At 38.4% G+C, this 16163-nt stretch overlaps 1 protein-coding gene across 6 annotated transcripts in view; it reads left to right on the top strand.

The window, feature by feature from the left end:
- The window catches only part of caskin1 (CASK interacting protein 1), a 100249-nt gene that overhangs the window by 74851 nt on the left and 9235 nt on the right, over nucleotides 1-16163 (top strand). For 3 of the 6 annotated variants that reach the window (XM_020613248.1, XM_020613249.1, XM_020613252.1), the window contains 8 exons: nucleotides 4125-4229; nucleotides 5002-5120; nucleotides 7809-7890; nucleotides 8416-8525; nucleotides 10682-10792; nucleotides 13213-13314; nucleotides 13516-13654; nucleotides 15943-16086. In XM_020613248.1, coding sequence (XP_020468904.1) covers nucleotides 4125-4229; nucleotides 5002-5120; nucleotides 7809-7890; nucleotides 8416-8525; nucleotides 10682-10792; nucleotides 13213-13314; nucleotides 13516-13654; nucleotides 15943-16086 — 912 coding nt within the window. The remainder of the gene's footprint in view (nucleotides 1-4124; nucleotides 4230-5001; nucleotides 5121-7808; nucleotides 7891-8415; nucleotides 8526-10681; nucleotides 10793-13212; nucleotides 13315-13515; nucleotides 13655-15942; nucleotides 16087-16163) is intronic. The other 3 variants (XM_020613250.1, XM_020613254.1, XM_020613251.1) reach the window with 2 other exon arrangements.

The following is a 16163-nucleotide window of genomic DNA, read 5'->3' on the forward strand; positions in this document are numbered from 1 at the left end:
TTATTATTATTATTATTAAAACTTCAAGGGATGCTTTCCTCTTGGTATATCTGCCAGTACAACTGTTCTATTTCTGATTGGTCATGTAAGATTCTAATTGGTGTTTTTATTGTTAGAAGGCATCCATTAAAGTTTTTTTATTATGGATCATTATTTATGTAATTTTATGTGTTGCTCATACTGTATAACTTTTTCTGTTGTTGCTGTTGTCATCTCCATTACTGAGAGCCAGAGTCAGCTTTTAGATAGGCACCTCATTTGTTAAGGCCACTTGCAGTTCTTGGTATCATTGTTGTAGTTCACTCTACACACATTTGCAATGAAAGATGAAACAAGATAAAACATTACAGAAGAATATTTATCGTTGCACTTAAATGGTTTGATACATGCAGTTACACAAGGTACAGTATGTCTACAAAACATAACAGCAAATAAATCTTTGTATTAAAATCCCTAATACAGTATGAGTAAAAAGCTGGTTCCTGGTGTTGTTGAAGCCTCCTGTGACCCGTACTCATTGAACAGCACTGGCAGCAGTGCAGAGACATTAGTTTCTAAAGGGTTTAGAATGGGAATGATCTCTCTAACCAGTCAGCAATTTGCAATTATTTCAGCTTGATCAATAAGTTTTGTTGCATTCTCATTTATTTTAATTCCATAATGACAAATATGTGAAGAGCTGGTCAGAGCATGGTAGATCGTAATAGAGCACAGTTTAGCAGGAAGAGGGAGCGCTGGGTTGAGCAGAGTGGGTGGATTTGGAGTTTCATGCTAGTGATACCTTAAGTTACATACTGTAACTTTAAATAGACTGTACTATAAAGCTGAAAGATACTGACTCAGATTAGCTTATCGGGAGAAGTGAGGCTTCATTTGAGCCTCAGATGACCTTTGGAGTGTATTTTTGCACAGTAAAAGGGTGGTGTACTGTATTTTGCCCCTCGGTTTTTACAGTGCTGTTGCATTCTGGGTGAAAAGATTTAGGGTTGTGTGGAGAGTAGGAAAGGTTACAGTGGCTACAGACATATTCTCCCAATACATATAGGCACATCAATATAAGATGTAAGATATAAGAAAAATCCTGTGCCTATTTTTTAAATAGCTAAGTTACACCTGTTATACAATACAGATCACTGCATCTTAAATTGTGTAGTTCCCCTCAGATTGGACTGCAGTTGTCTGTAATGCTTGTTGGTTGCACTTACAATAGTGTAAATGGTGCATTAAAGTTATAATCCTTAAAAATTTTATAAAATCAAATCCCATTGTTGATATTATTTATGGTCTACATTTTTTCAGCAACAAACATTCATTGTATTTACAAGAGTGATTGTAATTATGTATTATATTAGTATGGATGTAATTCAGCATTGCTATTTGTAATTTAAGGCCCAGCATTTTTTACCCTAAATCGTGCCAGTTGCTTAATTTATGGGCTTCAATCATAAACCTCAGTAAATCAGCTTTTATATTAAGTCTATGGCCAATGTCAGCCACAAAAACATCTAAAGCGCATTATTTATATTTGGTTTTATTGTGTGCTCTGTAATAGGACATGCCTGTATGTAAACAATGCAAAGTCCTGCCTTTCTCATGCAGGTCTGGATACAGTGGGTGAAACAGCTAAAAACATCTAAGCTATTGATAAAGTAATGCTACTGTAGACGTCTGGTTTGAGGGTGATACAGAGAGTTTAACGTGGTTTGGATCCATCCCATAAAGTAATCTTACACTTTGCAATTTCTTTGCAAGTGAGGAAGAATAGATGGGAAGGAAGAGTCACTATTTTACCACAGACCTGAGTTGCTTTGTGCTTCAGTTAAATGTCTTGGTTCTTAGTTTTTTCAGTTCCTTTTTCCCTTCCTTTCGCATTTGTTCAAAAAAACCTGTATATCACCACAATCCCACACCCTCGGACAACCCTGTTAGTTTCTTACACTCACACACACCCAGTTATCATATTTCTCCGGACCACACTGTGTGTTTTCTGTTCTGTCCTTGTCCGGTGTGTTATTGTCAGGTCTAGCCATTTTAAACACCACTTTTACCTACTTTGCACTTATTGTTTACCCTGTCTGTTTGTGTGTGTGTGTGTGTGACAGAGCAAGTGTGTGTGGTGATGCTGAAGGGTGGGATACTTAATTGATACTAAAACTGAATATCTATACCACATTTTGGAGAGGTGAATAGGTGTTATGAATGTGCCAAATATGCTTAATTTGAAACAGCCACCAATGAGATTCAGGGGAGTTGATGAGTAAAAATATAACATTTCTGAAAGGCTCTTTGTCGGAGGTTTATTCGGAGACGTTCCTTTTAAGCCAAGTTTTTGTGACATTAATGGGTGATATTTTCTGCCTAGCTAAAAAACTTACTGCTTCTGTAATAATGCAAATTAATTCTCAATTATATTTATTTTTTGTACAGGCATTCTTTATTACAAGATATTAGATGTATATGCTGACATTATGTATTAATGCAAAGATTTGCAGCTTATACGTGTAAAATGTCAAGTGTTATATAAGACACTCAAATGCCTCATCAGAAAATGTCACCCATAGCATTTTGCAGGTAAGGCGTTTCCTGACTGTGAACTGTAACCTTTCTACTTTGCAAATGGGAACCTTCACTGGACACCAGTTTGTTTCCTCCAGGAGAATAAATCCCTTTAGACAAATTTCCTGTCAAATAGTCAAGCCAAAATGAGAATGTAGCGCCCAAGTTAAGGAAAATAAAATGCATTCCAAACAATTTGAGCTGCTCAGACTGAATCTATCTGATCAGCCGTTCATCTGAGGTCACTTGGAGGGAAGCAAAATGGCCACAAGAAGGAGCTGTGACACATGAAAGGAAAAGGAACTTTTTAATGTGTGTGTTTTACTAGAGCACTGTTGATCACACATATAAACCATTTATAAACCCTTATTAAGCTGGTTATAATGGTTTATGATGCTCTCCAAATGCACTACAGCAGCCCCATTCTGACAAAGCTTACATATATAATCACACATTAATGGATGTATTATATATGTATGTGTATGTACATTATGGCATATATGTGTATATACACAAATATTCATGTTATGAATTTATTTATGTACTCTGGGTATATAAATGTTTTCATATATATATATATGCTGTTTTTTCTGTGTGTGTGTATGAGAATGAAAGTGCGGTGTGTAAGTGAATGTGAAATATATAAATCCTTTAAAACGACCATTTACTTTATCAACCTGCTGTCCTACTGGCCCTTCGCTAATTCTTGTCTTTTTCATGGATGAAATTAGAATCAATATTATTAACCCCACTTTACATTTCACCTTCTAAAAATTTCAAGTTGGGAGCACCGGACAATTTTTTTTAGATTAGATAAGTCAGAGCCATCAAAATTATGTTTTTCAACTTCAGTCTAAACAATTTCCAGTAGTTTTAGTTTATTTTTAACAGATATCTAATTGGAGGCCCCTGTAATTTACGAATGTAAACCTCACTGTCGTTTGTTAGTGAAGTCTGGTAGGTGAGCCATGTACTTGTGATGGATTACCCTGCAAGTTGCAGTACTGAAATATATTTCTGATGAGTATAGATGCCGATATACAGTAAGCCTTTTAGAAGCATAATACTACTGTAACATCATATCAGATTCATGTACAGTAACTACTGACTAATTCTAAATAGTGTAAATGTGATGTAAAATTAATTTCAATAGTAGTAAACATTTATAGCTAAATTGTCATTTTTTATAACATCAAAGTTGCAGATCAAATTAATTAAAACCATATTTAATAAGAACAATGGCTCAAATGGCTACTGCATATGTAATATGGCAGGGGTCACTAATATTGTTGAACCCACAGAGAATTATCACGTGACTTTGCCGTTATCGTCAGTTCTAGTCATTTTTAGCTTATTTTTCTGGTTTTCTCTATGCCAGGATATTTAACATGTCAACTTATAAGGCGATAATGTGTTAATATGTCAGTGTTGTACACCATAGCTTTTCCTCTAGCCCAAGTGGCAAACATATTGCTGGTAAAGGCAAATTTTTCATAGCATAAGAATAGCAGTGCTTCCTAGGCCAGTTTAGGGTCGTTAGCAGCTAACAGTGGTGTTCTGTGTTGAAGGTTGTCGTGGCTCAGAGGCAAGTCCTCACAGCTCTCCCACACCATCCACCGGGCCCCATGGAGGCTCCAACGAAGAGATCTGGGTACTGCGCAAGCCCGTGGCAGGTAATTAAGCCGCGCTGCGCTGAGCCCTCAACTCTTAAGTCCTTAAACTCTGACCAGGGCTCAAACAGTATCTGACATCCACTATATAAAGACTTTCTGCCTGGCACTGGCTTGCAAGTGTCTATGGTTTGCAAATGACTGCAAGAACAGAATCCATATGTCCATTTCTTTGAGCTCAAAAATGATGTTTGAAGGCTTTCAGATACTTTTTGGCCTGCTACTGATAGTCTCCCATGTCCTGCCTCTCTCTCCATCTAAAGCTAGCTGAATTCAGTGACCTTATGTTTAGGACTGCAGCCATCTGCATCGGTCTACAGTCTGTGTGTGTGTGTGTGTGTGTGTGTGTGTGTGTGTGTGTCTTTCCACCTGGATGTATGGAGACCTTTTTAAACCTAAGAAAGAAAGGAGAGAGAGGACGAATGAGAAGAAATATAGTGTGTATGTGTTTTGTGAAAGCGAACATTGTCTCATATACTCAGTCACTCAGTTGTCTGTTTGTCCTGTCTGTCCTGTCCATCTAACCACATGCTGCCCAGTGCATTTCAAAGGAGAGTCACACCTGTTACTACTGTGCATTGCTTTGGAAATCAGCTAAACCACTCAACGTGTGTCTGCGCGTGTGTGTGTGTGTGACTGTGTGCATCCATCTGTTTGTTGTATGTGTGCATTTGTATGCACAATATCTATACATACTTTTTGGGCGGATGCATGTGAATGTATGTTTGTGTATTTTGTGTGTGTGTGTGTGGGGGTGCATGTGCGTGTGTTGCAGGTGGAGATCGGAGCAGCGGGGGTAGTTCAGGTAGTGTGACAAGTGTGAGGTCATCAGGCAGCGGTCAGAGCGCCGGTAGTGCCGCACACATCCTCCATGCTCAGGCTGAAGGGGTGAAGGTAGCACACACACACACACACTCAAACACACACAAATACATTATGTGTATCGCTACAGCTTATAAATACAGATAATGGATAATGAACAAATATCAGCACAGTTCCTTCAAGGAAATTCCTATTTGAAGTATAATCAGTTTCAAATGATATATTTATTTCTAGGAAATATTCTAAGAATAACAATTTCCTACAAAGTTTACTGGAAGGAACAATGTATTTATTAGCAAGCTATGACCTGCAGAATCAAATCTAACAACATAACAAATCCTGATTTTCCTAAACCCTAACATATACAGAATATGAGGAATTACTGGGTAGTGAAATGAGTATGAAAATGATGTTCAAAATATGCAGAATCACAATGGTTAAACTGGTTGGACACTTAAGGGACATCATAGAACAAGAGTTACACAATAATCTCCACCACCAAGTCTTTTGTGTAACAATACTGTTTCTCCCATGAATTTCATAGACTTGGAGAATCGGTACAAAAAAGCAACAGTTTTGGTTGGTTTGGTTTGGTTGGTTTTTCTGTTACCCATCTGTACAGTGTAGCACGCATTTAGATAACAAACACTGTACTGTATGTGTGACAAGATGGTTATTTACTTATAAACACAGGTGAGATATCTTTTAATATCCATGCAGCAACAGTAGACCCAGGTGGTCCTCTTTACTGACTGGCAGCATATGTCTTCTCTGCGTTTCACTCAGTTAATTCGCAGCAGCTTTAGACAGATTTTCACTGCAGTGGTCGTACTGGAAGCATCAGAACCGAGGTTTAAATGAGATTAATGTAGCAAAAGTCAGCACACATCACATCTTTTGTTTCAAGAGAGATTTTATTGCAAAGATCAGTCTTATGTGAGATGAAGAGGGTTATAGGACAGCTTTTTTTTTTATATTTCTGAATTAAAAGGTAAAAGAGTTACCCAACTTTTTTCCACTGAAGGAACCTTCAAGATATCACGGTGCTCTAATGGAAAAAGATGTCTGAAGATAAGTTAGCCAGAGATTACACTGCCATCACAATATGTCATTTCTAAGAGGCAGGGTTGACTATATTATGATTTACAGTAAAACAAGCAAGCGAGACCTTGTGATATTTAAAAGGAGGCATAACACTCCTCTAATAAAAGAGGCTAAACTCATTAGCAATAAAACACATTCTCACTTAACTTACAACACTTGGATTGTGCCACTACTATACTTACACTGCACTAACCAATACTGTTAGCAAACTTTAGATTGATATTACTGTATAACTCACAATACTTGGACTTTTGGCTTACTTTATGATTGTTCTCTACTTGCACTACTACACTAAATGTCAGCATGTAGCAGATAAACAGTTTAATGGATTTATCACAACAAGAAATAAACAAAGAAGGAAACATGTTGATCACTCCTCAATTGATTTACTGTTTTGATTCACTTTCACTGCTCTTATCAGCCCTGTTTCCGGCAGCACCAACCAGTTGTTTTCGCTGATAAAACTCTGATCAACCTACTGGGCACTACCTGCTCACCACCATATGCCACATAGACAAAATTAGCAACTAGTTAGCAGCTATGGTGCCAGATATCTTACTAAGGAGCTGGTGGAAACAAAAATTAGAGCCAAAGAAGAGTGAATATTAGACATAGTGCTACGTGGCTGATTGGATGTGCATGTCACTCATTTTTTGCTAATATATTAATTTTATACAATGTTTGTGTATTTACAGCCAGAGGTAGCAAAAGTTCATACATTTATACAGATATCTGTTTAAAAATAAATACTGGTAAACATGGAAGTACTGGTTAAAACTCTTTACTTGAGTAAAAGTAACTCTTCGAAGAACATTTCTACCAGTGTTTCTGTGCAAACCTAACTGAGTCTTGCATCATATAAATATATTACCAAGATTATTAAAGCATTCTAACTTCAAATAAAATAAAACATATACCAAAGGTAATTAGCATTAACTAATGAAAACACATTTCAGGTATAATTAAGCCTTAAAGGATAAGGCTGGTCATTATCTATAGTCTTTTAAACAGTCCCCATACAGAGACTAAAACCAACAATGAATTGTCTCTACTCTCAGTTAATGTTTGTCAGTCTCAACCTGGATTACCTTATTCATCTGTGCCTTAGACCGCCACTGTTGTTCAGAAACAATTAAAAACACATTAGTGAAACACACCACTGCACTGGGTGATATTTCCTTATTTCGAAACACCAGACCAGTATATTTGTTAAAAATGTTGGTGTAAAACCTTCCAATGACCAAAACTTTTTACAGCGTCTGAAGTAGCAAGGCTTAAGTGCACATGCGTGAGATATTTGTGAAAGCACGAAGGGCTATTAGACTGTAAACAAAGCAGAGAGCTTGTAAAGAAGAAACATAATTCCCTCAAATGTATAAAAACCTAAAATTTACTAGCCTGATTTGAAAATATAAGGAGTAGAAAGCAAAAATAAATGTCAGGAGCAAAAGTAAAACATTCTCAGGAAAATAAATACTCAAGTAGAGTACAGATACCTGAAAAATCTACTTAAGTGTTTGAACTTCACTAGTTCTCACATCTGTTTACAGCTATCTCTGCTGTCCACGAGTTGTCAAAAAATCTATTAATGATGCTTTAATACAACAAAATGTAAGTTGCTACACTGTTATTATGTATGTGTGTATGTATCTGCAGCTTCTAGCCACCGTCTTGTCCCAGTCTGCCAAAGCTAAGGAGCATCTGCTGGAGCAGTCCAAGTCTGTAGATCAATCTGCAGGTGAGCCAGGAGGGCGATCCTTCTTTTACTCAGTTATACTATAATGAGTTTAGTATTTCAGGCATGGATTCACAGAAACTGTAAGTGTTCTGAAACTGGTGAGAATGAGGGAGGGCGAACATTTGTTGTAAATAAAGAGAAAACAGTGAAAACCAGCGAGCAAGAGAGCTGGATTAGAAAACCACCAATGATAATCCACTGGTCTTTTAAAAAATGCCATCATATCACACATACACACTTATTCGCACATACAGATCTTGGCTGGTTTAACAGACAGATGGCCAAGGCAGGGAATGTAGGAGGAAATGCAGAAGGGTATGATTGGCTAAGAAGGTTTGTTATGTCTTGGAAAGCAAAAATTTGATTGGGTGTTTATCAAAGCAATAAAGGAGACTGACCAGAATTCAGCTGGTGGAGGAGGATAGAGGTCAGTGAGGGAGATGAGTAAACTCATCTGTTGATGAATGTATGTTCACAGTGATAGGGTGACAGCTTGACACTGGCCAATGATATTTCTCCTGGCAGGATCCACCAGCTCCTCTCGGACATCTAGCCAGTCAGGCTGTCCGCTCCATGAAGCGCCACCCTACGACACCACGGCAACCAGGAAGGGGGAGGGGCCAGGCGAGGGGAAGGTAGGACAGTCCCAGATTCCCACAGATTCCGTCTTGCACAAACACACAAGTCATACACAGTCACTACTATCAGCATCTAACTGCGGCATGATGAGGATATAGCTCCTCAGACACAGACTTGTACACACACGTGGACATACACATACACACAAACATACACCAAGATGTCCCAGCGGTTTCTCTCACAACTGGCCTCGTCCGTGCTGCGAGTGTTTGGATGCAGCCATGACACGGTGAGTGTGTGAGTGGGAGATCTGGAGTTTGATCCTGTATGAGTCTATGAACAAAGAATTTTGTGTGTTAGTGTGTGTGCGAAAGAGAGAAAATTCTGTCCTTTATTTTGTCTGGTTTCTGCTCTCCATCGATGTTCATTCTTTTTAGTTGCAGCTTCTTCCATTGCAGTTTTTTTTATTTTGCTGAGATAAATGTTCCTGTACTGATTGTTGGTAGATGCACCTCAGGCAAGCATAACTCTCTTTAAGATATCAGTTTGTCTGTGTGTGTGTGTGTGTGTGTGTGTGTGTGTGTGAGCTGGCAGGTGCTGAGCTGTATGCATGGTGTGGGTGGAGCAGCTCGGCACAAGAAGTGTGAAATCGAAGCTTACACCATGTACAGTAAGCTGTCATTTACTGTAGAGCCTGTGTGTGCATGTGTGTGGGCCCATGTTGAAGTTCATGTTTCTTTGTATAATTATTTCAAGCCTGATAAACCAATGAGCATATTTAAATAGCAGGTGGTCATGGTGGTTGTGTGTGCATTGCTTGTCTTGTGTATGTGAGTGTGTTGTCATGCAAGCCATGTTCTTATGGCCATCTGTTAGCTACAGTCCTGATTCCTCAGCACTCGGCATCCTAATAGTTCCATCGGCAGGGCAATGAGGAAGAAAGAGGGGAAGTAACATCAATCAGCTCCGAGAGACAGTGTGCAGGAGGAGGAAGGTCTCTGGAAAATGAGGTAGAGAGATATAGAATGGTCAAAGACAAAAGGAGACAGGAGGAATGTGGGAGTTCAGTAGAGAAGCATAGTGTGTGGGAAGTAGTCAACCAGTAGTTTAACAATTACACCCAGTCCCGCAGCTCTATTCTCTGGTGTCATCAAAGCAAAGTCCTTCCTAAAGTCAACGTTCCCACAGCTTTATGGAGCTTTAAATCATGTCAACAAGACAGAGTTAGCGACTTGTTGGTGAACATAGTGGAGCATTTAGAGAAGGTGGCTGAGACCAAATACAGAGCTAAAAGGGAACTTAATATTGGACTTGCCAGGTTGACTGCACTACTTCTCCAAATTAATGATAATGTCATTCCATAACTGCTGGTAAATTAGCAACTGTTTGCTAACAGCCATATCAACTTAAAAGACTATGATTTGTCAGTGTTGTGTTCCCAGCTTGTCCCCATAGCTGCCAACTGTGCAGTTTGGATTCTAATATCACACTCTGTGTAGGCTACTAACTAGTCATATAGAGGAAAGTAAACAATAGAAATACAGTTTAATAAAAAGCTAATAAAATGGCACTGAAGGTGGGAACCCACAAAGCAGCAAAACCGTTTAACGCTCATGTACAAAACACACACAGAGACCACTGTGGATTTAGGTTCAACCAGCTTAATTTAACACAGCTCAGTCTTTGATACTGAGTCACAGTCACAGTGGAATTAGCAACTAGTGGTCACCACTGCACTACAGTGTTTACTGGCCTTTCTCTTTCAAACACAGAGTGTAAAAGAAACTGCATACATTCTGTTTTGCCTTTACCTCCCAGCCGTAATGTTTCACCTGCAGATAAACCCACTTTGCAGCTCTTGCTGAAGCACACCAGACACTGTAGACAGGGTCCTTCTCCTTCCTAACCTTAGCCTGTTTTTCACTACAAGGTCAAGCAGGGCTAACTGGGAGTAATTCATTAATGTTATCAGTAGACAGCAGGGTTATAGTACCACTGAGCCATTATAATCATCCAAAAGTCTATAAGAATTTGTCTTTTTGAATTTACTGTAGTAAAGATATACTTAAAACAGGTTATACTGGCTGAAAAGGAAAACAATCCCTTGCTATACTTACTTCACCCCTGTTTGACCCTACTTGGCCCTGCTAAGGAAAAGTGGCTGGCAGACATGGAGCCAGTGACAGCATACCCCCTGTCTTCTCTCCCGTAGAGCTCAGAGGCCGTTGTCCAATGGCTGAGCGACTTTCAGCTCCAGGTCTACGCTCCAAACTTCCTGGGCGCTGGGTATGACTTGCCCACCATAAGCCGAATGACCCCGGAGGTAAGGCAACTGAACCCTGACCCCCTGAACTGAGAGGTCACAGGCACCTCCAAGGACCACAATGGAAACAAGTCTGCACACTTTGATTTGTGCTGTCCTTGATGTTGTCGAGATGCATGTATAACACGTCCTTTAAAAAAACTCTTAATGAGCACAAGTAAATCAACAAAAGTGATCTCAGCCATCCTTTCCCTGCCTTCTGCCAAACCTGCCCTAGTTGAACCTTTCACTTCTCACCTTTGACCTGTGTTTCTCTCTGATTTCTGGTGCCCTTTGAATGTCACCACTGCACTGGTATGTACGGAGCTAGTAATGTACATGTGAATAAAGTAAATGCTAAATAATTGAGAGACTGAGTGGGTTCAAACTACAGAGCTAGTGTTCATGTATAATAGGTATTCTATATGTCCAGAATGAAACATCAGAAAGAAGTTGATGAGAAAGTGGAGCCTCTATCTACATCCACTGATGCGGATAGATGTAGAAAGTCAAGATCGGGGCTAGAGCCTATCCCAGCCAACACTGAGCGAGAGAGCGGGGTACACCCTGGACATGTCACCAATCTATTACAGGGCTGATACATATACACAGACAACCACTCACATTCATACAATTTAGAGTTGGCAGTCAACCTAAGCTGCATGTCTTTGGACTGTGAGAGGAAGCCAGTGGACCTGGAGGAGATCCACACAGGCACAGGATAAACACACAGACTCCACACAGAACAGCCCCTGGCCAGCGGTGAAGTTTGAGTCTGGAACCATCTTGCTATGAAGTGACAGAGCTAACCAGGGCACCACGGTGCCACATGAAAGAAGGACAACAAAGGAAGGAAAACCCACCACCAGTGTGATTAATGAAAAGAAACTCTCATCTTGAAATCATAAGAGACACCACATCAGTCAGATTTTTCAGTCACTGTCTTAAAGGAGAACCCAACTAATTTTCTTATCAAGAAGATTACTATTTATTTATCTGTGAAAACATTATACTGTGGCATGGATGAGGTCATCAGGTTTTTTTCAAACAGTAGTCTGTGTGACGAACTTGGGGTATGGAATTTGAAGGATGTGGACATTTACTAGGCAGGAAGGATCAAATGAAAAATGTTGGCCATTTAAAAAAAAAGTTTTTCTTGTGATGTACAGAAACATGCTGAATGACTGAAGTAACCTTTTTAGGTAAATATTTAGAGTAAATATAAATTCACGTTGTTATGCTACATCAGCCCATTCATACTTGTTTAACTCTCAAACATCATTTTAACCGCATCATATGTTCAAAAGGCACCAGTCACAGTTTAAAAATATTTCATACTATAGAGAACTCAGTCTGACTTACTAAAGCCAAAAACGTATCTAATAAGGTAAAAAAACAAACAAACTCTGGTTTAAACATTGTCCACCTACATGAAGTGGTAAAAATAGCGGGTACTCGGTTTAGATGAAGCAGAGCTCACCAGTACAGTTCTTTTATCTCTATCATCCTTCTGGTGCTGCATAGTGTCACTGACTTTATGCTTGCAGTTTACTTACTGTATTTGGCATTATTTCTACATACTGACATTTTAGCTGCCAGGTTGACCAGTGCAGATAAATACAATATATTCATTAATGAAACTCACTGGACTTTTCGTAGACACATACACGCACACACAAACAGCCTCCTGATCCTCTCCTTACCTTTGATGCTGCTGCTGTCTGTTAGGCTGATGCTCTCTACCACGTCCACCTACATACAAATAATTAATAGCATATATCAATTATTTGCACATATACTGCAGTCATAGCTGTGCATGCTGAAGAGCATTCTCTGGAGCTGACATAAAAGGGTTTTGTTATCAGATTTATGTCATAAATCCTTGGCCCTGTTACTGTCAGCATCACATTTGATATAATTTACAAGTTATGCAGTTGTGTAAGTTTGTTGTGAATGTTCTGTATATCTGTAAAAGTGTGTTCTTGTGTGTCCTCTATTTAACAGACAGTGACGTGATGATGCACTGTTTGATCATTAATTGAAGTTCCAAATAAATCTGCACTGTATCATTTTTAATTCGCACAGTTTGAATGTAAGTAAGAACTTGTTTATTTATGATGAAATATGGAAAACAAAGCAGGGGTTGAACTGAAGTGATGTTATGGAGAATCAAGCGGATCCATTGCTTCTTTTTCACAGCAGACATCGACTTTTCCTATCCTTGCTTTTCTTATGATTTTGTGACATTTACATTTCGGTAGAAGCTTTCATGGAATGTCACGCTGTCTCATTTCTTTGTGTAGTGGGTTTTTTTCTGTGGTGTGTGAATCTGTGAGATTGCTTAAGTGCAGAAGAGATTTTAATGCACTTTGTGGAAGAAAGGCCTGCACATACTGTGCCACATGCCTTATGCGTGTGTTTGCATGTTTGTGTGTGTGTAGGATCTGACAGCTATTGGAATAACTAAACCAGGTCACAGAAAGAAGATGACATCAGAGATTAACAAGCTAAGTGTCACAGAATGGCTGCCGGAGCAGAAACCTGTGAGTACAACTCAGCACATACACACACAATGCTTCAGTGAGTAGTTAGATGTTTGCCTGGTCATATTTCTCTTTATGTCTATCTCTGTATTGGTTCATTAAAAATGCCAGATATGTTAGCTGGCTGCCTTGTTTTCAGAGGCGGGATAATAGGGTTAGTGTCAGTTAGCCTGATGTGTACCCATGTTTCTGGTCCTATAGGCCAGTCTAGGAGAGTGGCTGTCTGCCATTGGTCTAAGCCAGTACCACCAGGTGTTAGTGCAGAACGGTTATGAGAACATCGACTTCATCACTGACATCACTTGGGAGGACCTGCAGGAAATAGGCATCACTAAACTGGGTAAGTCATACAGATATATATATATATATTATTACATTAGAAATAAAAACTGCTTTGAGAGTAACCCCTTGGAAACACTAGATTATGCAGGTGTCAGTGGCTGGGATCTAGATTCAGCACCATGGAATAAAACAACATAGGAACATAAAAACAAAAATTACACAGAATCAACAGTTAAAAGAAGGAAGCATCAGACTATGCTATGTATTAAAAGCCGAAGTGAATAAATATGTTTTAAACAATGATTTAAAAGTTGTCAGGTCTGTAGTTGATCTAACATTAAGAGGTAAACCATACAAGCCACAAGTGTGGTAAATGTGGATGCATAAGAGACTTGGGATGCACCCTTTGTGACAGTAAAGAAAGTCGTAGTTTAGGTTTGGGGTTTTCAATTACTTGTGACCCGGGGAGCACCATTCTGACTAAGAAGTCAAATCAAATCAAATCAAAATTTATTTATATAGCACTTTAAAAACAACGTCTGGTTGACCAAAGTACTTTAGAAGGGCAAGGTAAGAACTAAAATAAATAATATCAATACAGGAATAAAACAACATAGGAACATAAAAACAAAAATTACACAGAATCAACAGTTAAAAGAAGGAAGCATCAGACTATGCTATGTATTAAAAGCCGAAGTGAATAAATATGTTTTAAACAATGATTTAAAAGTTGTCAGGTCTGTGGTTGATCTAACATTAAAAGGTAAACCATACAAGCCACAAGTGTGGTAAATGTGGATGCATAAGAGACTTGGGATGCACCCACAGGCATGCTGGGCTCTAATGCCAACCCTACTGTTACTGTGTTCTGTGGCAAGCCTTTCCATGTGTGTTACCTTCATGAGCAGCTATGCTTTAACACATTAACAGATGAACGTATTCAAAATAATCCTAGTGTAGAGCAGACATGTTATATATGGAGCTGTTAAACTGACAAAATGAAATCAAAGGTTATCATACATATCAAAAATATATGATTTACTGTACTCTGAGATAGAGAATTTGAATTCAATGTAAAAAAAAAAAAATTAAAGCTAAAGTATGTAACTTTTTCAAATATTTTTGTCCAAAACGTGTCTTAATGTGGAGAGGTCCTGTGGAAGCCTCCTGTGACCCAGACTCATTGAAAAGCACTGACAGTAGTGCAGAGATATTAGCTTCTAAAAGGTTTTGAGCAGGGACTGACCTGTCTAACCAAACAGAGATTTTCACTTATTTCTGTTTGATCACTAAGTTTTATTGCATTCTCATTTATTGTAATTTCATAGTGACAAATATCAGCAGATCATAGAAGAGCATAGCAGAGCAGGGGAGAGGGAGCACTATGCTAGCGATACCTTAAGTTACATACTGTAGCTTTAAGCTCTATGACCTACTTTTCCTTTAACTTCTGATTAGTTGGTAAAAAAAGTAAAACCATTTTTTGGGCTCTTCTATTTTCCAGCTTTTTTGGATGTGGCACACATTTAATCATTTATACATTCCTTGTTTTCCGCACCTAACATTTTCATTGTGGTCCTTAGACAGTAGACTTGCACATGAATATACTGTAAATACTATGACATGAAGATATAGCCTAAGTATGGTGTCTGTAAATATATAAGTAGTGTTTGCTAGGTAATTGTGTTAGCATTAGCTTGTTTTAGCTACTGTTTAACATTGACGCCGTTATACTATAGCAGTATATAGGCTAGTATAATATGTGACTGATTAACATTATGTGCAATGACTGTTTATGTTTTAGTTTTATGATAAGAGTTTAGCTGGTGCTCAGTGTGTTTAGAAACCAGTGCTGGTGGTGCTGTCTGTTTAGCTAGCTAACCACATGGCTCTCATTTGGTGATTGTGAAAAGGAAAATGTTATGCAGGGAAAATAGTGAATAGATACAGCAAATGAGTAAAAAACAAAAACAAAAACAAGAAAATTAAAGAGCTGAAAAATGAACAAGTTAAAGACAAATAGAAGAACATTTAAGTTTTAATTTAATCAATCAAAAACGTTTTTTCTTTTTGTTTTAACATGGATTCAATTTTTGTAGTGTTTTCTACTGCATTTAACATTCCATTTGAACAACTAGCAAGGTGATTTGTTGATGTGATAAATAACAACCTTTTACAATATGTTGTTTTATATTTGCTACCTATGTTTATGTTCTAATTTGAGGAAAGATCTACAGTACATGTGGTGTAATATTAGTTATTGTAATATAAAAATACATTAAGAATAATTGTCTTTAATCATCCTAATTTAACAAGAACATAAATTCTAATTTTGTGATGTTTCAGGCCACCAGAAGAAACTGATGATAGCGGTAAAGCAACTGGCTGAAATGCAGCGCAGTTCAGAGGGGCGGGCCTCCCTCAGAAAGAAGCCCCCACCAATCACACAACAGCAGGAAGTCATGTCAATGGACAGCCCGCCTCCAGACGGTAAGCAAACAGATTATAGTTTGATAATGATAAACTTTCAGTGAGCTTTAAATTATTTCTCTAATATGGCAGGGCTG

Source organism: Monopterus albus, unplaced genomic scaffold, assembly GCF_001952655.1.
Source record: "Monopterus albus unplaced genomic scaffold, M_albus_1.0 scaffold131.1, whole genome shotgun sequence".
NCBI classification, from domain to species: domain Eukaryota; kingdom Metazoa; phylum Chordata; class Actinopteri; order Synbranchiformes; family Synbranchidae; genus Monopterus; species Monopterus albus.